This window comes from Amia ocellicauda, chromosome 5 (genome assembly GCF_036373705.1).
Source record: "Amia ocellicauda isolate fAmiCal2 chromosome 5, fAmiCal2.hap1, whole genome shotgun sequence".
Taxonomy (NCBI): Eukaryota; Metazoa; Chordata; class Actinopteri; order Amiiformes; family Amiidae; genus Amia; species Amia ocellicauda.
The window spans coordinates 16,624,882-16,646,071 of NC_089854.1; the positions used below are offsets into that span (position 1 = coordinate 16,624,882).

Below are 21,190 nucleotides of genomic sequence, written 5' to 3' on the forward strand. Positions count from 1 at the left end.
GCAAAATCGGAGTCCGTATCACTTCTCTCCAGCACACTGCCGCAAAGCGAGGCTTCAGGAAACTGACAGCATGGTGAGCCGTACCCGAGGCACGCCTGCTGCGCGCCGACAGCGGGAGCAGAGCCACAATGGCGGTCACGGGTTTACAGTTTCCTGTAGCTGTAGAAAGGGGTAACTATCGCATGACGTCATTTTCTATGTGCAAGTCTGAAAGTTGAATGCCATCTTAGATGGGAGGAAACTTCAAATACAGCCCATACTGTCATAGTGCTCTTATGGCTCTGAAAACTGGTCACAGAACAGAAAAAATAAACAGAAACAGGAAACAACACTGTTGCATTTAAATACAAAAGAGAAGAAAAACACATAATTGGATCCCAGAAAAAACAAAATATAACTGAAAGAGATATGCACAACCTAAGTATTTGATAATTGTTATATACTTTCATAGTCATATGTTCATATTATGTGTATATAGAAACAATATAACATGAATTGTTATGTTTATATATATATATATATGTGTGTGTGTGTGTGTATTAGTAGCAGCCATTATATACACTGAGTGTACAACACATTAGAAACACTGCTTAAATAGACCAACGAGGTGAATCCAGATGAAAGCTATAGTCCCTTTTGGATGTAACCTGTTAAATTCACTTACATCAGTGTAGATGAAGGAGAGGAGACAGGTTAAAGAAGGATTTTTAAGCTTTGACACAATTCAGGCATGTGTATGTGTGCCCTTCAGAGGGTAAATGAACAAGACAAAAGATTGAAGTGCCTTTGAACAGGCTATGGTAGTAGGTTTCTAGGCACACCGGTTTGAGTGTGTCAAGAACTGCAGCTCTGCTGGGATTTTCATGCTCAACAGTTTCCCGTGTGTTAAACTAAAGGCCATATGAAACGCACCTTTCTTCTGTTCTGCCTGTCATTTAATCCTTGAGACAATACTGCTGTTTACCATCTCCATCAGCAGATGGCAATGCTGCCTTAAGTTAAGTGAGTACTCCTCCAAAAGAAACTGACATTTTAGCACCTGCAACCTGAGAAGCTCATTAGTTGTGGTTTACTGTTTTGTTTGTGAAAAACTTAACAGTCATAACAACACAAAAACATGAACAATACTGCTCCTGATACTGATAACTATAAGTACACAGTGTATATTTTTTTCATTCATTTTTCTTAAACATTACTATTCCACTACCATACTAGAGCAGATTTTCTTTTTTATTCTTATTATTCTGTTTAGATTTGTTTTATTTTGTCCCCCATTTCAAAACTGGCAACACTAACGGGGTCTCATAGTTACAATGCTGATCATTTCTGTCTTTAAACGGTAAAATGGACACAATTGGAGACTTGAAAACAGCTCTCTGTAACAACAGGAGATGGCAGTTAGTGAAATTCACCGATGCTTGTGTGTGTTTGCAGGTGGCTGGACAGCTGTCACTCTCAGGCTGCACTATGAAGTCATGTTGTCCCTATCTCAGTGCCCTTTCAGCCCCGGCCCGACACCCCAAGTGGAGAAATGCTTGGAAACAAACTGATAACACGGCTCTGGTTTCAGGCTGCGATCGATGGCTTTTGTCAGCCGCGCGCCGGTGTGAAGTGTCAGCCCCCAGCTCGCGTTGCCGGGAGAATATCGATGTGTTGCCGATCTCTATCGCACTTCCCCCTCTTATCACCCCCTTGCTGCCTGCCCTGCTGCTGAATTAATCATTGTCGCTTCCTGCCGCTTCCTTGACTTAAAAAATAAATATATAAGTAAGACGAAAAGAAGGGACAAAATAACTTTCAGATATGACATGGAAAAAAATAAAACCCTTGCAACTTAAATAGCTGGGGTCTAAAGTCTTGCTCCTGGAGAAGAGCAGGGCCTTGTTTACCTTTTCCTTTGATTTACTTAATTAGACCAATTGTGTGCTTAATTAGGGCAGGTTAATGTGTTTTCATGTTCTCCACAATTTGGACGATCTTGCTTGTTTGGTTGCTCTAGTCTAGATAATCAATTCAAACACAATGTTATCCAGATGTTTTGCAAAGGATCCCGCAGAATCAGTTTTAAGAACATGGCTGGGTAGCTTGTTCCCATCCCCTGCCACTCTTTGTGTAAAGAAAGGGCTCATATTTTCAGTTCTGTGCTTCATTGTGCACTTTTGTCTATACCTCCTTGTTTATGGGTGGAAATTAAGAGTTGGTGCCTTTAGGCATGAAATTAAACACTCCTGAGGCTGGGCTTCTGAAAAATGGGGGGAGGTGTGCATGAGATCTTGGAATTATAGCTACTAGCAGCAACCAGACAATCTATTGTTTGCTGTTATTACTTATTACTCATATTCTTAGCAGACTGGGTGATTTACAATTGTTACATTTTACCCAATTAAACAGCTGGAGCAATCAAGGTAAAGTACCTTGCTCAAGGGTACAACAGCAGTGTCCCTGGGATTGAACCCACAACCCTCCACTCCAGGCTCCAGAGCCATAACCACTATTTCACACTATTGCTGTTCTAAAGACAAACCAGAAATGTAATTATGAGATGGAAGATTTTTAAAGCTTCCTCTTTTGTATTTTTGCACAGACATTTCCCAGTAAGAAACTTAATCTTGGGGCCATAAATCAGTGCTGTCTCTGTGCGTCTGACAAGAAACCAGCCTGTGGACAGCGCTGACTGTAAGCCTGGAGCCTGTCTTGACAGAGGCTAACCACAGGTGCAGTAGGACCAGAGGGGCTGGGGAGGAAGCTGTCCCAGGACGTGAGAGCTGTCAGCTGGGGGAGAGAGAGACTAGCCCCCAGGCCTAGGGTTGAGAGGGAGTCAAGTAGGCCAAACTTCATGGGAGTCCTTTCTAATATTGGCGAATATAGTTGTTTGTTGCATTTCTGATTTTTGTTTTTCTTGTGCAGGTTCACACATGGATTAACAGGGGGTTTCACACAGGCGATTAAAAAGGAGTGGTTTTTGTTTTGTGTAATGTACCATTGTAGAGGATTGGCATTACTGGGGAGATTAGCATTTGGCCATGCTCTGTTGCTAATACTGCAGAAACAGCTGGAGAAAAGCGTCTCACAGGTGTAGAGTAGGCAATGTTGTGTTGACATATAGCAACCCAGTTGGTTCACAGTTAACAGACCCTACCACTTACAAAAACACGTTCTAAACGCAGGTGAAACTTGGACCAGTGTAACTGCCATCACAAAAATAAAGTTATTTTCACCCAGGCCACCTCAACAAGATGTGGATGGATTCAATGGTTAGGGCAGATTCCACACACTGACTGAGATCCCCATAAACACTGAGTGTGAAACTGCCTAACACTGAACTAGCTGAAAAAATCTGGGTTAGTGGTCATTTGCCTCAGGATCACCCTAAAATGATCCATATAACGCACCATTAAAATATATTTCTCCCTAGACCAAGGGTTCCTAAACTCTCTGCTCCTACGAACTTGCCAGATCCTCAGGAATTACCCATGGACCACTATCTCACTTATGTAATATATTTTCCTAAAGCTCCAGTACAAAAGTGAGAAAAAATAAGTGCTCATGATAGTTATTTTCCAGAACTTTCTTCTGGCTTAACAGGAAGCAAATCAAATTCAGTGCAGGAAAACAATGCTTAATGAGATGGTTGGACAAGAAACCAAGGGGTTGTCTCAGATCCAACTGGTTTCATGGTTTATATGGCCAGCAACTCTTATTGCTGGACAACGACAAAAAGACCAAACTCTGAATCAGAAACGATGGAATACATCCGGAAAATGGTTTGGATGCTTCCATATGAGTTCCCAATTATCAAAAACTTTGGAACACCTGGATTTGTGATTATTAATTATGTTATTTCATTATTTAAATGTTATATTTTCCATGCACCCTCCACGGACCCTGTGGATCTACCCCATGGACTCCAGGTTAAGGAGGAAACATAACCTATATTGTTATATGCAAGTGGCCACACTCTGTGTTAGGAAGTATTTCCTATTTTCAGTCCTAAATACACCGTGGTCTAAAGCAAATCAAAACCTTGACCTCCCCGCAAATTGCAAACTACAAATCTGTGCACCACTGCCAGTTAATTTCACTGTCAGAACTCACTTTCTACTTCTTATACATCCAATCCTAAGATGAATTTCAGACTGAAAATAGGAGGCACTGCTTTACATTAAGAGTTGTGGGGGTCTGGTTTCAACCTCAAACTTGCAGAAGTCCTTTTGGGGAGGACAGGTTGACTTCTCAGAAGACATCAATGACAGCCGTTAAATAAGCAACAGGTGTGAAACTATATGATCTTTATTTATATATAAATAATTATCTTTTGCAGCCTTTTCGAACTGGGGGTGCTGTAATGCAGGGAGGGGAAAACACCTCTGCCTCTGAGCCCTGAAGTTAAAACAGAGACTCATCCAGAAGGAAAAGAATTGAGTCTTCAAAACATTACAAAGAGAGAAGAAAGAAAAAACAAACAAAAAAAAAAACTTTTGAACCGGGAAGTCAGATCTGGCAGGCTGGGTGTGTTGTGTCGCGCAGGCCAGGACTGACATGTCTGCGTGTATCGGATCTCTCCCTGTCGCTGGCACACAATGAGCTATTGTCTGTACCAGAACAGTGTCGGCAACATCTTATGAAAAACCTGCACTGCACACAAGACAGTGAGCGCAGCAACTCCTGACCTCAGACAGATGAGCGCCAGGGCTTGGTGTAAGGGTTAGAGATAGCGATGGGGTCAAACCAGGGACTTGGAGGGGTAAAATCCAGGTTCTAATTATGATAATGATTATAATTATTTGATTTTCTAATGCTTATAATGGCCAGCAGCTGTAGCCATAGTAGTTGAAATAGTAGCAGTAATAGTTGTTGTAGTAAGTACTCCGTTACACAATAAAACCCATACTAGGCTGACCCCCTTCCTTCACCTTCATAAATGTAGAAGATCCTTTAGGAAGCCTGCATTTTTATATGGGGCTGTCTATGTATCTGGGCAATAAAGAGATGCGAGAAAATACTCTGCAAAGATTCCAGCCCTCAGCTCAGACATGAAGCTGCACCTTTTCATTCTTGCACAGATTGTGTTTCACGCTTAGAGGAAAAAATTCTTCCTTTTTACAAGTTTTTTTTCTCTCTCTCTCTCTCATCACCCAATAAAAACACAAGTGCCGGGCTGACAGTTCCCAGTGTCTATATATGTTGGTTTCTTAGTCCCTCGGTGGGCCACTGAGTTCAACTGCAAGGTGCGAGGACTGATGTAATGGGGTGACCAGGGTTCAAATCAGGGAGGCTGTGGGCATTTGTGTGTGTGTGTGTGTGTGTGTGTGTGTGTGTGTGTTTTGGGGGGACGCAATCAGCAGAATAACCCAAATTTACAGTTGCTGAGCTAGGAGCAATGGACTCTGACACCTGGCCTCCCTATCTCTCGATGGTTAGAGACGGGGTAAAAAGACGACGAAAACACAAAGACGCACTATCAAAAATAGGTTCACAATTGCCTCACATAGGCTACATAAGCTACTGTTACCGAGTTGTGTTCTCATGTACTTTCCTTACATTCCAGAGTTTGGTTATGTGCTCCTTATAAATATGAACAAAATGCATCTCTAAACCATTATTATAATTATTTAATTATTATTTTGGCTAATTGCTCAAGATGTGCCTTGTTTCGGATTGGCCCTAGAGTGCACCACTTTTTTTTCCCCACTACACTCTGTAATTACTTTCGCCTGCAGTGTTGTGCACAGAACCTCAAACTGCGTGTCTGTCTCCTTGTGTATCCCGGTCGTTAATACTGCCCTACCCAGCAGCTTGGCCCAGTGCCCAGGTCGTACTCCCCAGTGGGAGACACAGGTAGTTCAGTGTAGACCCGGGGAACTCAAACTGCTATCCTGTTCACCAGTGACTCATCCACTCCCACAAGGCAAATTGCTGTACACGCTCGTCAAAAAGGCCAATTAATCAGACAGGTTGTTCTCTTTTTATATGTATTCTTATTTAACTGTAGCTCTGAGTAAGGCCCAGGGGCAGCTGGTGACCTTTCACCCCCTGCTGTCAACACTTCCCTCTGATTGGCTGTGGATTGGGTTACACTGACAGCAGGGTGTGAGAGGAGAGATCTGCAGGTCAGATAAGCACTGCTAGAACTGACAGGTTTTATAATATTGCATATACAAAAACCTTAACAGTGTGTATAGTGAGTGTGTATATATATATATATACATATATTTATATATATATGGGCACACACATAGATTGGATGAAGGTACCCAAAGGCAGAAGTGCATGCAACATTATTGGGATAGCCTTCATCTTATCTGAGGCCTAAGATGACACAGATGAGACACTATTTTACCAAAAGTAAAGTGAAAGTGAAAGGTGGGGACTGTGTGACAGGCCATGTGCTCTGCCAACAAAACCGCCAGTGCACCCCGAGGACGGCGGTGACAGAAGGGATTTTCAAGATGTACCTCCGTCTGCCAATCGTCATAGTGCGTTACAATACTTGTGAGTGACAGTGAGAAAGCAAAGCCGACAGCCCCTCATTCCTCTAGTCTAGAGAGAATCTCAGGCTTGTGCAGAATCCTGGGGGCTGCTTTCTGGAGAACACACAAGAGATACAAACTTTAGTGCCAACTGGGACTCAATATCAGTCCTCCACATTACTGATCATAAGCTTTTGGGATAGTCCAGCTAGATGCCCTGAATGCAGCCCTGTCTTTGTCCCGGTCATCTCTTTCTGGACAGTCTGATCTCCACAGTCTGTCGAGGCTGTGTGGGCCGACCATGATAAAGCCCCCCATCAGCACATCTGGCCACATCAATAATTCAGCAGCCTTTTAAACGGCAGTTTGTTGCCGCTATTGATCGCTCCCTGGCTGTAATTAATACTTTAAGTAAATTTGTTTTTCAGAGCGCTGCTCCGAGGTGTCGGATTTTGAGTAGTCTGTAAAAACAGCGGTGTACTGTTTGAGTCTCACACAGGGAGGAGGTTGTGTGTGTGGGGGGAGGGGTTACCCAGATACAGTGACCTGGTGCCCGGGTTAAAGACCGGCTGTACGTGTACTAATCTCTTGGGTCCTCCGGGACAAGGAAAGGCTACAGAAACGGTAGGTATTACTCATTTGTAATTGTTATCGTTATGTCAGCAGCTACACCACTTTGATGGGAAAAAACCTCCAACTAAGATGTAATAAAGTCAAGAGACTAACAGACATCTTTATATTGGGATTTCTCAGCCAGGTGTTTTCCTGCAGTTCATTAGGTGAGTGAGAGAACCACACTAAATCACTCCTGAGCCACTCACCTGAAATGACTCATCTGTGGTGAAACTGTTGCCTCCACAGTTTAGATTTTTATGATTAAAATGCACCGCACCATTGTCTCTCTGCCAGTTTAAACTGAGGGTGGCTCTGAACTGCAAGTGATCTGTTGAAAACGATTCGCACAGGCTGAGAATCCCTATATGAAGACGTACAGCACAGTTGGAGAGCCAGCCAGAGACAACATTATGGAAATTATGAACTAAAATGTAGTCATACTGGCACAGTCCAGGTTAGGTTCACTGATCCTTGGGCCCCTGTGTATTCTGTCAAGTCTCACCACAGTTCTCAGTTACTCAACTGAGGCCTTTATTTACAAATCAGACTACATTTTACAGTTATCAAATCCAAAACTGATAAAGATTTCAAGGTCCCTTTACTTATATGTACAAACAAAAAAGTAACAATATCATAAGTGTCTGTAATGCCAGTATAATCAGGTACAAATTAACTATTAATTCTTAAAGTTCATACAAAAGCAAGCAGCCAATCACAACAAGTCCTGCATTTCCTCATACGATTTCCTGTATTCCACATGAAGGAATCACCCAAAACGAATAAATAAATAACATGCAACTTCTTCTAGGAGCTGAAATACTGACACAGGTCCAGCTGCTCATACACTAACTTCAGTTTAACAAGAACTCGGCCGGAACGAGAACCTCAAGACACTGGGCCTTTTGAGGTTCATACCGGTCTAGACCGCTGGCTGTCCCGTCTTGAGTAAGCATCTGTGTTCAAGCACTCAGCAGTCAGTGTGTGAGAACACATGGGGCTACACACAGCAGCCACCCCCCCGGGACCTGCTCCATAATTAATGGAGAGGAAGTGTCTGAGAGTGAGGTCATAATGGCCCTCTGACTATCGCTTTCCTCCCAACCTCCAGGCAATCTGCCCCCAGTCTCCTTAACACCGGGCTCCTGTACAACTTGCTTCCCAGTATGTATAGGTCCTCCAACTCAGCATCCCAAAACAGTTGCCCCCCACCCACCAACCCCACCCCAGCAGAAGACTCTTCACCACCTCGGCACTTCTGAAACAGTATACATATCTATATCTATATGCACACACACAAAGCTCATAGTACACAACCTGTAGGCCAGACAGAGCATGAGAAAAGGCACACACAAGAGACAGCTAAAACCCAGCCAATGCAAAGGGAATGTAATACAACTCCCCACCACAGTGTATAAACAACCCACACCTTGATGGTACATATTTATCATTGTGTATAATTTCAAAACTTCTCCATAAGAATATTCTAGCTCTCAATGCTGCTTGCACTACTAGGGTGGAAGATGGTACTTTTGAGGCGCTCAGCAACCAAATGTCCCTGACTTCAACAGCCAATCACTCCAAACCTGCAGTCTAGTTTTAGGTTTTATTTTTGGGAACATTACATTGACTCTTAAAGGATCTCCAAAAAACAAAGGCCTACAGGCAGGAGCGTGGGTGAGGGTGAGGGTGCCAGAACCAGGGTGAGCAATCGCTAGTATATCCTCAAATACTAGCAGCTTTAAACCTGAAATTAATTATTGGGTTTTCCAATTGAGTATTCATGATGCATTTCATAAAACACTGCATATGTTTATTATAAAAATGGGACCATGAATTTCAGAAACAGAGGAGCATAAGGGGGTACAGCAGTCTTTTTATGTTGTGGCCCAGCCTCCCTCTCTAACATGGTGTTCTGAGCTCAGAGAATTTTACCTGTTGAAACAAAGACATCTTGGGGCAAACAATTATCTGGAGACAATAGGAGAGCTGACAGAGAGGGAGAGCAGGATTGGCTGCAGCACAGCAAGATTATATTACATCAGAGAGAGAGAGAGAGAGAGAGAGAGCACAGCGGGGAAGCTGAAAGCTAGGGGTGTTTTGGGACCACGGAATTTCAGAATTGATCTGCGTAACCAGAACCACTCTTTCAGATAGGCCTGCTTCCTAACAGAAATCTACAAACCTGCCCTCTGTGGCACTTTCTTTTTTTCCCAAATGCCTTTCTTCTTGTCCACATTAGAATGACTATCAAGTGTAAGCAGGTGGACCGATGCATTCATTTTCTATGGCCTCCGATCAAGAATTTGGAAATGAAAAGTTGAGAATAAATGGTAGCTCCTTGAACCCAAAAGAGAAAGAAATCAGGTCCTGGAATTGCAAGTCTTTTCTCCATTACTGTTCATAGATGCTTCCAGTTATTGAACTAATCATGTTCATTTACCTTTTAAGGACATTTATGCTAGTTACAAGTCAGATTGTTTGTTCCTGAAACAAAGCAATCACAGGCAGAAGGTGTGGATAGACATAATGAAGGCAGTTTTCCCCAGTGTAAGAATTCAACATTTTATTTTAAAAAAAGCAAACATTTCTCACAAAAATAAACCGATCAAAGGAAACAAATGCGTACATTTCACGGAGCCCTTGTTATTAACCCCAACTACTGATGGGTCTATGAATTACATTGGTAACACTTTATATGAATGCACTTGGAATATGTTGTGTAAATAGTGTCAATAACCAATAAGACCAAGTAATGATCATTAGGAGGTTATTAAGTCAGCTCTCACACATATACTTTGTAAATAAAATTTTAATAACTTGGTTTTACATGTATGAATTGTAATTAATTTACCCTTCAGTGTTACCAACACATTAATAGCCACCACTCCATCCACACCAGTGCTGATGTTCTGTCAGATGCCTTTACACTATAAACTGATTGATCTGGGACCATCTTAGTCAGTGGAGCTCTTGTATCCCAACACCAGACTTCTATGCAATTGCACTCTGCAGCTAAACCTAAAGTATGTTGCAGCTAGAGTTTAACTTATTTTCTGGAGGGGTGCAGATATACATTATTCTCTGGGAGGTTTCCTGACAAATTATTTTAAGAAAGCACACAAGCTATTAACCTGAATGTCCTCCACTTCTCTGCTTCAGCCTCTATGACCTTGCTGGACTGAATACTGCTGGAACGCAATGGTGTGCTTATGGTTTTAACAGAGGCTCTTCAAAGCCTGCATTCCTTTTGGGTTGATGGGCAATGGGTGTAGGCTACAGATCCCCAATGCTGGTCCTGGAGAGAGACGGTCTTCTGGGTTTGTGAATCTGTTAAGCTCTCAGTTACACTTTACATTGAGGAAATCAGGTATTTTATTACCCATTGATTTTAGGTCTCAAACAGATGTGTTTTTCAGGTCACATACAAGGCTTGTGAATAACATTAAGAGATCTGAATTGAAATATATCAACTTTCCTTGCCCAGTTATGAGACTGCATAAAAGTGAGGTAGCTCACAAACCAGATACTGTGCACTCTCCGGGAGCAGGCCTGGGGCTCCCTAGGGTGGGCTGTTGTGAGTGAGCGATGAGGTGGGGTGGGGGGGCGGGAGGAGAGGAGAGGGTGGCTGAGGCGGCTCTATTTCCCGGTGATCAGGGGGTTCCTCAGCACCACGATGACCGAGTCCCCTCGCAGGAACATCTTGGAGATGTAGCGGTCCTTGTTGACGGGCTTGGACTTCTTCTTCCCTTTGCCACTCTTGGGAACCTCTGTCCACATCTCCTTCACGTTCTCCAGCACCATGTTGCAGTGCCTGCAGGGGAACAAATAGACAAAATCAAGACACAGACAGACTGAGGTCAAAGTGGTAGCAGGACAACTTTTGGCTTCAGAAATATAAGCTACATACCGTCCAGCGGTGGTGCATTAGCAACTGCGGACGGACAGAGCACCATCACATCTGAAGGATGCTAGGAGTTTACACTAGCCTACCTATTCTACAACAATTATCATGGCTTGGTAATGTGGTGATCCACAATCACACTGAATGATAAGTACTGAATTTTGTTGAGCTTGCCAAAACATTTCACCCGCTGGCAGAAAACTGCAGAAAAATGAAAATGATAACAGCTCTATACAGCTCTGCTTCCACTTAAGACACTCAAAAAGAGCAAAGGACAAAAAACATGAACACACTTCCTCAGACATGAACTATGCCCAGACGCACTTAAACACATCTGTGTCTCGCAACCTCTGAACTGCTACGAGCAGCACTGCATGGACACTAGCCTGCAAGATAACTCTGGATTTTACTAAATTCACTCCTTTCTTGTTGAAATACTGTGTAACATTTTAGTTTCCCAGTTAGCTTACATTGCATCAGTGTTAAATGGAAGCCAGCATGGATAAAGGATACATGCACACAAGAAAACTTAATAGCACTACACTGCTAGAAATTAGCTGCTAAATCTACACTTGAAAAATAGGAATAAGAAAAATATTTTCCTGCTCTTAATGTATTATTTCTTGAAATGTGTATATTCAGTCACAACTAAGATGCTCCGAGTAAGAAAGTCTGCTAACAAATAAACAGGTTGCAGACTTTTCTTATTATTGACTATGGGGACATCAGGAGCTTGTTTTGAGCTTTAACAAGTAGTGCTGCCCAAAGATTCAGCATCGTTGGACCAAGTCCTCTCAGCCCAGCACAAGCTGTGTGGATGTGGACTACAAAAAGGTGTCTCACTATGGCTGGTGCGCATCTCCACCCCAGTGTGTCAGAGCGGGCCCTGCTTACCTGTCGAAGGCCTTGACACGGCCCAGCAGCTTCTTGTTGTTGCGGCAGTTGATGAGCACCTGGGTGTTATTCTTGACCGACTGGGTAAGCACAGACAGAGGGCCTGTGTTAAACTCCTCCTCCTCCCTCTTCTGCAACTCCTCGGGAGTCATCTCAGACTTGGGCTTATTTAACAGACTCCTAACCAAGCAGAGACAGAGAGAACAGCATGAGGATCAAGATTGAACAACTAGATCCTGCCACACAAACAGAGAGGGGAAAGACCCAACATGCCCTTTGATTATTTGAAACAGGGTCTTGCCACTCTCCACGCCAACCCAGTAAGAGAGTGGCAGATGAAACACTAATAATTAGCACAAGTCTTACCACACAGACAATGAGAAACAAAGCATTGAAGTTGACGAAATAAAATGGGGCCATAAAACACAAGGCTTGTTACACAAAGGACAGTATTAACCCTGACATCGAAACACTGGAACAGAAGAATAGCTAGAGATACAGCCCAATCAAGCCAGTGTAAACAAGGCTCTTGCAATCAAAAGGAGGGGATGGGGTTGGTGGACTCCGGTATGACCAGTGCAATGATCAACCGACTCCCACAAGAAACACCAGAGAAAGACCAGTGCTTTAAAATAGTGTCTATACATAAATCTGTACCCCCTTTTAAAAAGAATAAGTGCAAGACTTTACATAAACCTATATGTAGTAACTGGGCAACATAGGAAGAACACTTTATTTGACAAACTTAAGATGTAAAGTTATAACCGTACCTACACAATTCGTACATAATTATAAATAACGTAGTGGGTTCAAAAGAGGTAAGATACCTCCAAACTGCGCTTAAAAATGCGTAAAACGTAGTCAGGCTATACCGGCCTAGTTATGATATGAATGAAACCAATGGAACCCAGGCGTCCAATATCCTGACTGCATTCCCTACATAAGTACAACAGATAATTATAAAAATATCATATCGAGTTCAAAAGATACAACTCTGGATGTATTTTAAGCCCAGAGTACTGCCTTCAAGCACACAACGCACTGGGAGCGTAACAAAGCCAACACACTGCGCACACTAGCTGCTTAAATAACTAAAACGTAACTCGGCTGCTGTAAATGTCTTCAAAGATTATCAATTACTTCGTTCATACTTACATGTTTATCTTTTGGCCACGTTGTTACTTTAAGATGCCAAAAATAAGCGTTTAAAAAAAAAACGGCAACTTTCGTATCTCCAGCGCCGTGCTCTTCAGCGATTTACAACTGCTTCCGGGTTACCATGTGAGTTTGCAGAAGGACTTCCGTTACTCCTCTGCGCCTGCGCGAGTGAGTGGGCGGGAGCGATGGTTTGTCAATGGTCGGGGTCGTGTAGCGCAGACTTCCGCAGTTCTGCGCAGATCTGCTCTGCTGCAGCTATGGGATCGGTGTAATTCTGCAGATCTGCGCAGAACTGCGGACACCTGTGCTACAAGAACGCGACCTATATTCAAATAAATATTGCGATCGCTTAGCCTTCGATATAGAGGCTTTTGCATGTTTTTTCTTTTGAAGTAGTGAAAATGCATTTCATTAAAAAAAAAAATGATTTATGCGTTCATTCAAAATTGTTCATGTATTAAAATACAAGGGTTTATTGACTGTAATTGAACTAATGTATTTCTATTTTAAAATGTTACAATTCTCATACAGATATTTGAAATTCAATAGTATATTACCTATAAACACTTGGTTCACCCCCTTCAAAATGCAATAACAATAATAAAGTCACAATTAGACACTGCAGTGATACACATCTAAGTGAGAAAAGACACAAAGGTCACTGTCAAATCACACCTGGATATCAGGATGTTCCCATTCATGTTCTATGTAGTTCAGGTTTCACATTTTAGGTGCACTATCCAGCTATGGACACATACTTTTGTGAGATTAATTTCCTTTTCCTTACTGTGTGTTTCATTAGTATGACTCAGTCTGTCATTCAAAATGAGCTCATAGCATACCTGCAGGAGTCAAGGAATTAGAGGAAGTACCAAATTCTTGTTTACCTTTTCCCTCTGAGATTTATTTCCCTGGGAAATCCCAAGTCTAATTTCCTGTTTCCTGGAGAGGGGTTGGGTACTACATTATTGGTTGGAGTTCTATGTTAAAACACATATTTATATAGCTTTTATTTCTGAACAGTTGTAATATATTCTTTGTCATGTTTGTAACTGAAACTCACTTTCCCCATACACCTCTATAAACTGTGTGGATATTAATGGTAGTGTTTCCCTGTTGCACATGATTCACCACACTGGCCAGCAATAAAGAAATATTTACACCCATTCTGAATTTACACTTGTTTATTTTTTTTATTTTAATAAGGGAGTTGTAGAATGTCACCAGGTATAAGTAGTAGCAGTAGGGGTTGTAGGACTATTAGCAGTGTAACTAACATATGTCTTTATGCATAGTAATTTAAAATAAGAATGCAATTGCCTTATATAAAGCAGAACAGTGTATGCTTGCAGTGAGTTGCAAAGTGCAATACTAAATAGAGTAGTCTATTTATTTACACACAAACAAAAACCTGCATGATACAGCATAAACAATAAGTGCAAGAAGTTACTCAGTGAAGCAAAGAAAAATAACTGTGCACAATACAGTTTAGGTAACCACAGCAAAACAAAGGTGCAGAATTACTGTACAACAGGCTGGAACAGCGAGACGGCAACGGAACAAAGAGTCTGACAAAAGCTGCTTGTGATCTGAGCTCGCAGGACGCTCATGTAAGAGTCCCCAAAGGCAGTTTAGGTGTTTCTTTTGATATTTGCAACATTAGGAGTCTGCATCTCCTTTATTTCAGAAAAGTGTGGTAAATGTAGCTCTTAATCTCACAGATAGCCTTCAGAGTGTGGCCTACACAGGCATGCACCTCACATTTCCACTACTGATGCTGTAAGCGGGAGTTCACCAAGTCACCCATCTCTTTGAATGCTTATGGGAGTCTCTGTAACACCATTCATTAATTGCGGTGATACTAATATTGATTTTACTGTGAAGGAATTATGGAGGCAGTAACAATAATATAAGATGGTACGCTCACTACTATTAACCCCCTCTCCCCCATCCCAATTCCTAATCGATAGAGAGAGAGTGAGAGAGAGTGAGCGCTGGGTGCTAGGAGGAGGAGGGGAGGAGGTAGAAGAGAGGGAGGGGAGAAGCAGAGAGAAGTCAGACAGGTGGCTCTTTGTTGTGAGCTGGAGGAGAGGAGAGGAGTGCAGGGGAGAGCAGAGGGGAGGAGATGGCTATCTGAGCGGCTCAATACTGAAGACTGGCGTGCCATTGTTGGGAGCCCGTGGGCACAGACTGCCCGGGATTGGCTTACTGGCACGAGACAGCCCGGCGCCTGGGGGATTGCCCGCCGCCTCCCCTCCCTTGTTAACCCTCTGCACACGAGGGTAGTCGTGTGGCTCCCTGCCCCTGGGGCCTAAAGCCACTACAGTGCAGTGCAGGCCTAAAGCCCACAGCTCCGCCCCACAGGTCTCTATTAGCACCTACACCCAAGGTTTCCCAGGTTTCCCTCGACTGAACCTACACTCCCCTGCACACACACTGGGGGTATTCTTATCACAGTGCTCAAGCTGCACAAGTTAATTATATTTTGTTTATATAAATTGAATACATAATATATAAGTTGATTTGTAGTTTTTCCCACCTTCTACTGGCACTTCCATCACATCCTGGTATGGAGAATGGGATTTCTCAAACACAGACGTCTCCAGCCCTGGTCCTGCAGGAATAAAGGATCAGCCGAGCTCTCACTTCACACGACTGGAGCAGCTCGCTACATGGCTCAAGACTGATGTGGTCTTTCATTCAAGACTCTTTGACAGCTTGTTGGATCATGTAGCTTGGCAAGAAGGGTGAGGGGGCAATATATATATATATATATATATATATATATATATATATATATATATATATGTATATCTCCAGTCAATCCACTTTTTTCAGTACCCACCCCCCCCCTTGGAGAACCTGAGTGAGAATCGTATTCATTGTTTTTCTACCCGTCCCGCATCTGATAATCTCACATATCCCCCCCACCCCTCTGTCTCATTGGAGAATCTCTCACCCAGCTGCCTCACTACGATGCTGTTGCTGAAAATGGAGATCAGTACAGTTAATATTCTGAATTTCTCTTAGACCCCCCCCACCCCCCTCCAGGAAAAATAAAAATAAATCATGCCACTGTGTTGGACTGGGGCTCTATATGACCCAGGCCTGAAGAATATTGCAATAGAAGACAGACAGCAGCCTCAAAGACAGACCCAGCCTCCCCTGAACTAATTAAACCTGACATCTTTGAAGCAACCACTTCTAATGTATCAATTTAAAATTTGAGCAGGATCCACAGCACACACCTCCAATAAGATAGGTAGTGCCTAATAAGGAGGGCACTGATAAGGACAAACATCCGATCAATGCTACATACTAGACGTCAAGGTCAAATTCACTCATTCACATCAGGCATGGTGCTGTAGAACCAAATGATGTACTGGTTTTCAACCCAATCCAGATCTACTGTATGGTACTTACAATGTATGGTCCTTGGCTTCATTAGATTACATCTAGAAAGCTGACCTTCAGAGCAACCCTTAACACACCAGGTGTCACTCAAACTAAATCACCCTGACACATTTTATTCAGATCCCACACACTCTATGCCAGGGAGACAGCTCCATTGATCCTAACAGAAGTCTAAACTGGATTATTTAAGCCCTACCTAGCCGTCAGTGGTTTATTTAAGTCCTAGTCTATCTGCTGTCCCTGTCCTGGGGGCACTGTGTTCTGTGTGGTCCAGGTTTAAGCTGGGGACTGTGGGCACACACACACACACAACTTCCCCAGGCACCGTCATGGAGATGTACATGGGCTGGGGTGATGATTTATAGTCTCCTAGGTGTTGAGTAATTAGCCAAGGATGCCGTCGGCTCGTTATTTATTGCCCTGATTAATTCCAAACAGGCTCGCATTACTGGAGCCTCAGGACTTACTAAGCTAGCTCTACACCTATTCTCTCTCTCTCTCTCCCTCTCCCCCTCTGTTCCTCCTTCGTCATCTTTCTTTCTTTTCTCTTCGTGATTCTCTCCCCTTTCTTCCCATCCTGCCCGCCATCTCTCACTCCCCTATCTCATCTTCCTCTCCGTCTCTCCCCTCTGTCTGTCCCTCGCTCTGTTCTGTCAAGTCCTTCTCCTCTCCCACTATCTCTCTCTCTCCCTCTTATCTGCTCCCCAACGCTAACAGTCACTCTCCTGCCTCTCCATGTCCCCCTGTTCTCTCTCTCTCTTCACAATCACCCTTTATCTCTCACCCCCTTTTGGTCACTCTTTCCATACTCAGTCTTTTGTCCCCCTCTACTTAGTGGTATAGTGAAGTCCAAGATAATTAGGGAAAGTAAAGAGGTACAGCATAGGCAATGGTAGCATGCATGTCTCTGTGTCTGGCTGTATCAGATCAGAGACTAAAGACAGCTGCTCAATCAATGACTGTATCAGATCTCTTTCTCTAACTGTCCATCTCAGCTTGAAGCCAGAAGATAAAGCAACAAACCATCAACTGATCAACTACTGTTGCTCCAGCCCAGCTTTGAGTCTCTGTAAGAGCCCTCTATCTATACGTCATCCATTACTTGACTCACACTCAGTCTCACACACACACACACACACACACACAAATAGAAGAAAAGGTGAGAAAAAGTTCATCTCAATCAGACGATGATCTAATCCCTCTGTGTAACCATAGAGGCCGATTCATGATCTCAGTGCTTCTAAAACAAAGAGAAACAACCTGTTTTTGTTGCCTTTTTTTCTTGGCTCTGGAAAGCCATCAAAAGTCCCCGGTCCTGTGTCTGTACAGCAACAAAAGGCGTATTTCATGTAACCTGTCTGATATTCGATTTCTTCTGTGTCGTCTTAAAGAGGATTCTCTGCTCTGTAAACTTCACCTAGAAGCCTGTGCCTCCTGGCAGATAGATCTGAGACTGAAAATGAACGAGGGGCGCCCTGATTTACTGCACTCTACCATAGTAAAATTGCCTTAGAAATATTAATTGTGGTCGATCATGCTATTCCCTTGGTTTGGTATAGTAAAGCACAGTGCAGGCATGTGGAACCCATAGGAAACCACTTCACCTCTATGGTAAAACCATGTTAAAAGTGAAATAATCCTATGGTCGATATACTGGCCCATTCCTCCAAAAGCCAAACAGTGCATGGATTCCATGATGGAAACTGCCTCTTATCAACAGATGCTGCCCAGGTTACAAAACCCAAAGGTTTATTTTTCCTCTGCGACGTCAGAATGAATGCTGAGTTGCTGCTGCACACAGCTTTTTCTCCTGGCTTCACGCTGAAATCAACAGAAAGAGAAAGAGTTTTGATATAGTCATTGATTTAGCAGCTTTTTTTTTTTTCCATAGGCACATCTGATACAGCCAGACATGGAGATATGCTGTGGTGCTACTGTTTCCTATGCTGTACCTCCTCACCACATAAGGCTGTAAAACACAAAAATGCAATTATGCTGCTGACTGTTGAATGTGTAAGAGTTCATTAATTCATTAATACATCAGGGTCACAGAGTCTTGTGCAAAGTTAATGCAATGTAACAAGCCTGCAGTAGTCTGCAGAGGGTTTGTATTTATTGTCTGAATGTGAGCTCTACTGTGCTGTACCTTTGAATACACCTCTGTGTTTGAGAAATCCCATTCTCCATGAATACAAATCCTTGATGACAAAACAAATGTCTTGTTTAATGGAGAATATTAAACCATTTACATAAAGAACAGAGTTGACAATACACCTAGTAAAAACTAACAAACTCCCCTCAAAAAAACTATAACAAAAAAAGCAGTTCGGTTTTAGATATGCTGACTGAAATCTACTCTGTAATTTTCTTTTCTTATGACACTTGAGGTGAAGAGGAACCTATAATTTGCTTGCTGCTTTAAAATCACTTGAAATTGAGTGTCGAAAGCAGTGCTGAGAGCGCTGCAGAGCAGAGCCTGCTCTCTCAATAACTCTCCTAAACCACAAGGACCTGCCTGCTGGCAACCTGAGCTACACTTCATTACAGGACTTATTAATCTAATGATACCCCTGGGAGGACTAACCACCAGCCTGCATTAGCACTGAGACAGAGAGAAAGAGAGGGGGGGCGGGGGGGAGGGAGGGAGAAAACATGGAAGATCAGAGAAATATACATGGAGGAAATGTAGAAGATAAGAGAGGGAGAGGGTAAAAGAACAGCAACAAGAGGGAGAGACACACAGAGAGAGAGTGAAGGGACATCAGAAAGAAAAATTATAAACATAGAAGGGGAAAAGACAGTGAGAGACAGAGGGAGAAAGAGAGATGGGGAGAATATCGCTAACAGGCTAACAGAAAAAGTAGGTCCAGGAAAGGGTTAATGTACAGAGAGAGAGAGAGAGAGCGAGAGAGAGAGAGAGAGAGAATGAATACCAAGGAAATAGACTGCAATACAAGAGAGAGAGGGTATGTGTGTGTGTGTGTGTGTGTGTGAGTGAGAGTGAGAGATAGAGAGAATGTAGCCCAACAGCGAGCAAGAGAGCGAGCGTGTGGGAACAGATTAGACAGAAGGAGAGGTTATTCGATATCATAAGGAAGACTGCCTAAGTGCTCAGGAGAGTATTCGGAGATGGGTGCTTAATGCAACCAGCAAACCCAAACACAGGGACGCAGCGGAACACAGCACAATCTGTAACATGCTCTGACAGAATTGTTCCCAGTTTCCTGGTAAAAGCTTTTGAACACCAATCTCAGCACTTAACTCCACAGGTCCGCTGCTTAAATGTGCGGTTCCTGGCTTGACCCTTATGGAACATTGTGAATGAGCATTTTTGACTGGTATTACCTTGGTTCTGGATACGTCACGCATTTACTTTTTTTCCATCACTGTGATCTGTTTTATTTGGTTTACTGCACTGCGCTATGGAAAAATACCATTACCTGCCATAGAAATCATTCCTATCTGCACTGAACAAAAATCTAAATGAAACATGAAACAATTTCAAAGATTTTACTGAGTTACAGTTCATATAAGTCAATTGAAATAAATTAATTAGACCCGAATCTACAGATTTTAAAGCTCAAATTTTGAGGGAGCATGCAATTGGCATGACTGCAGGAATGTCACCAGAGCTGCAGTTTGGTCAAGACCCTAGTGGGGAAGATGAGCTTCCCTGAGACGGTATCTGACAGTTTGTGCAGAAATTCTTCTCTTGTGCAAACCTACAGTTTCATCAGCTGTCCAGGTGGCTGGTCTTAGACGATCCCACAGGTGAAGAAGCCGGATGTGGAGGTCCTGGGCTGGTGTGGTTACACAGGGTCTACATGATTGTGAGGCCAGTTGGATGTACTGCCAAATTCTCTAAAATTACGTTGGAGGTGGCTTGTGGTAGAGAAATGAATATTCAATTCTCTGGCAACAGTTCTGGTGGCTATTCCCGCAGTCAGAATGCTAATTGCAAGCTCCTGCAAAACTTGAGACATAGACATCTGTGGCATTGTGTTGTGTGACAGAAGAGCAAATTTTAGAGTGGCCTCTTTTTATTGTCCCCAGCACAAGGTGCACCTGTGTAATGATCATGCGGTTTAATCAGCTTCTTGATATGCTACACCTGTCAGGTGGATGGATATCTTGGCAAAGGAGAAATGCTCACTAACAGGGATGTAAACATATTTGTGCACAAAATTTGAGAGAAATACAATATCTGGGATCTTTTATTTCAGCTTGTGAATCATGGGGTCAACACTTGCCATGTTGCAGTTATATTTGTGTTCATTATATGAAATCGAAAGCCCCTTACACGCATTGGCTATTATATATCAAAGTACACAGTCTGGATAATAGAGCACAGTAAGAGTCTAGTCAAACAGTCAGAGAATTGTAAAACGCTGCTGAACCAAGAAAACAATGGGGTAAATCTAAAGCAATATATTACATGTCAATGTTATTGTGTTTCAGTATCGAAAACGGTTACAACTAAGAATAAAATGGAAAGTTAGGAGTGAGCAGCCCACAGTCATTATTGATTTAAATAAGTACATTTGCATTGTTTCTAATGTGATCAGTGACTCACAAAAAGCATGACTGTTCCACACACCCACAGCTCTTAGTGTTAAGAAGCACATTCAATTCTCTGAAAGTAGTTTTTTAAAATAGCTTTTTGCTTTTAATATGAAAGAAGAAAATCAACAAATATTTGAAACTGACATCATTGTCATACAACTAAAACTGCAGTATA

General features: G+C 42.7%; 1 protein-coding gene across 1 annotated transcript; it reads right to left on the bottom strand.

The window, feature by feature from the left end:
• Positions 1–9,633: 9,633 nt before the first annotated feature.
• snrpd2 (small nuclear ribonucleoprotein D2 polypeptide) lies at positions 9,634–13,180 on the bottom strand. The gene is made up of 3 exons (XM_066703997.1): positions 13,036–13,180; positions 11,881–12,060; positions 9,634–10,896 (listed from the first exon to the last, which is right to left on the bottom strand). Coding segments are annotated over exons 1-3 (357 nt in total). The 5' UTR covers positions 13,038–13,180; the 3' UTR covers positions 9,634–10,721.
• Between the last annotated feature and the right edge of the window lie 8,010 nt (positions 13,181–21,190).

What these genes read in the sequence shown, in the direction of transcription:
- snrpd2 (XM_066703997.1), bottom strand. An exon ending in CGTGTCAAGGCCTTCGACAG is followed by an intron (nt 10,897 to 11,880) that starts GTAAGCAGGGCC and finishes GTTCCCCTGCAG; the next exon opens with GCACTGCAACATGGTGCTGG.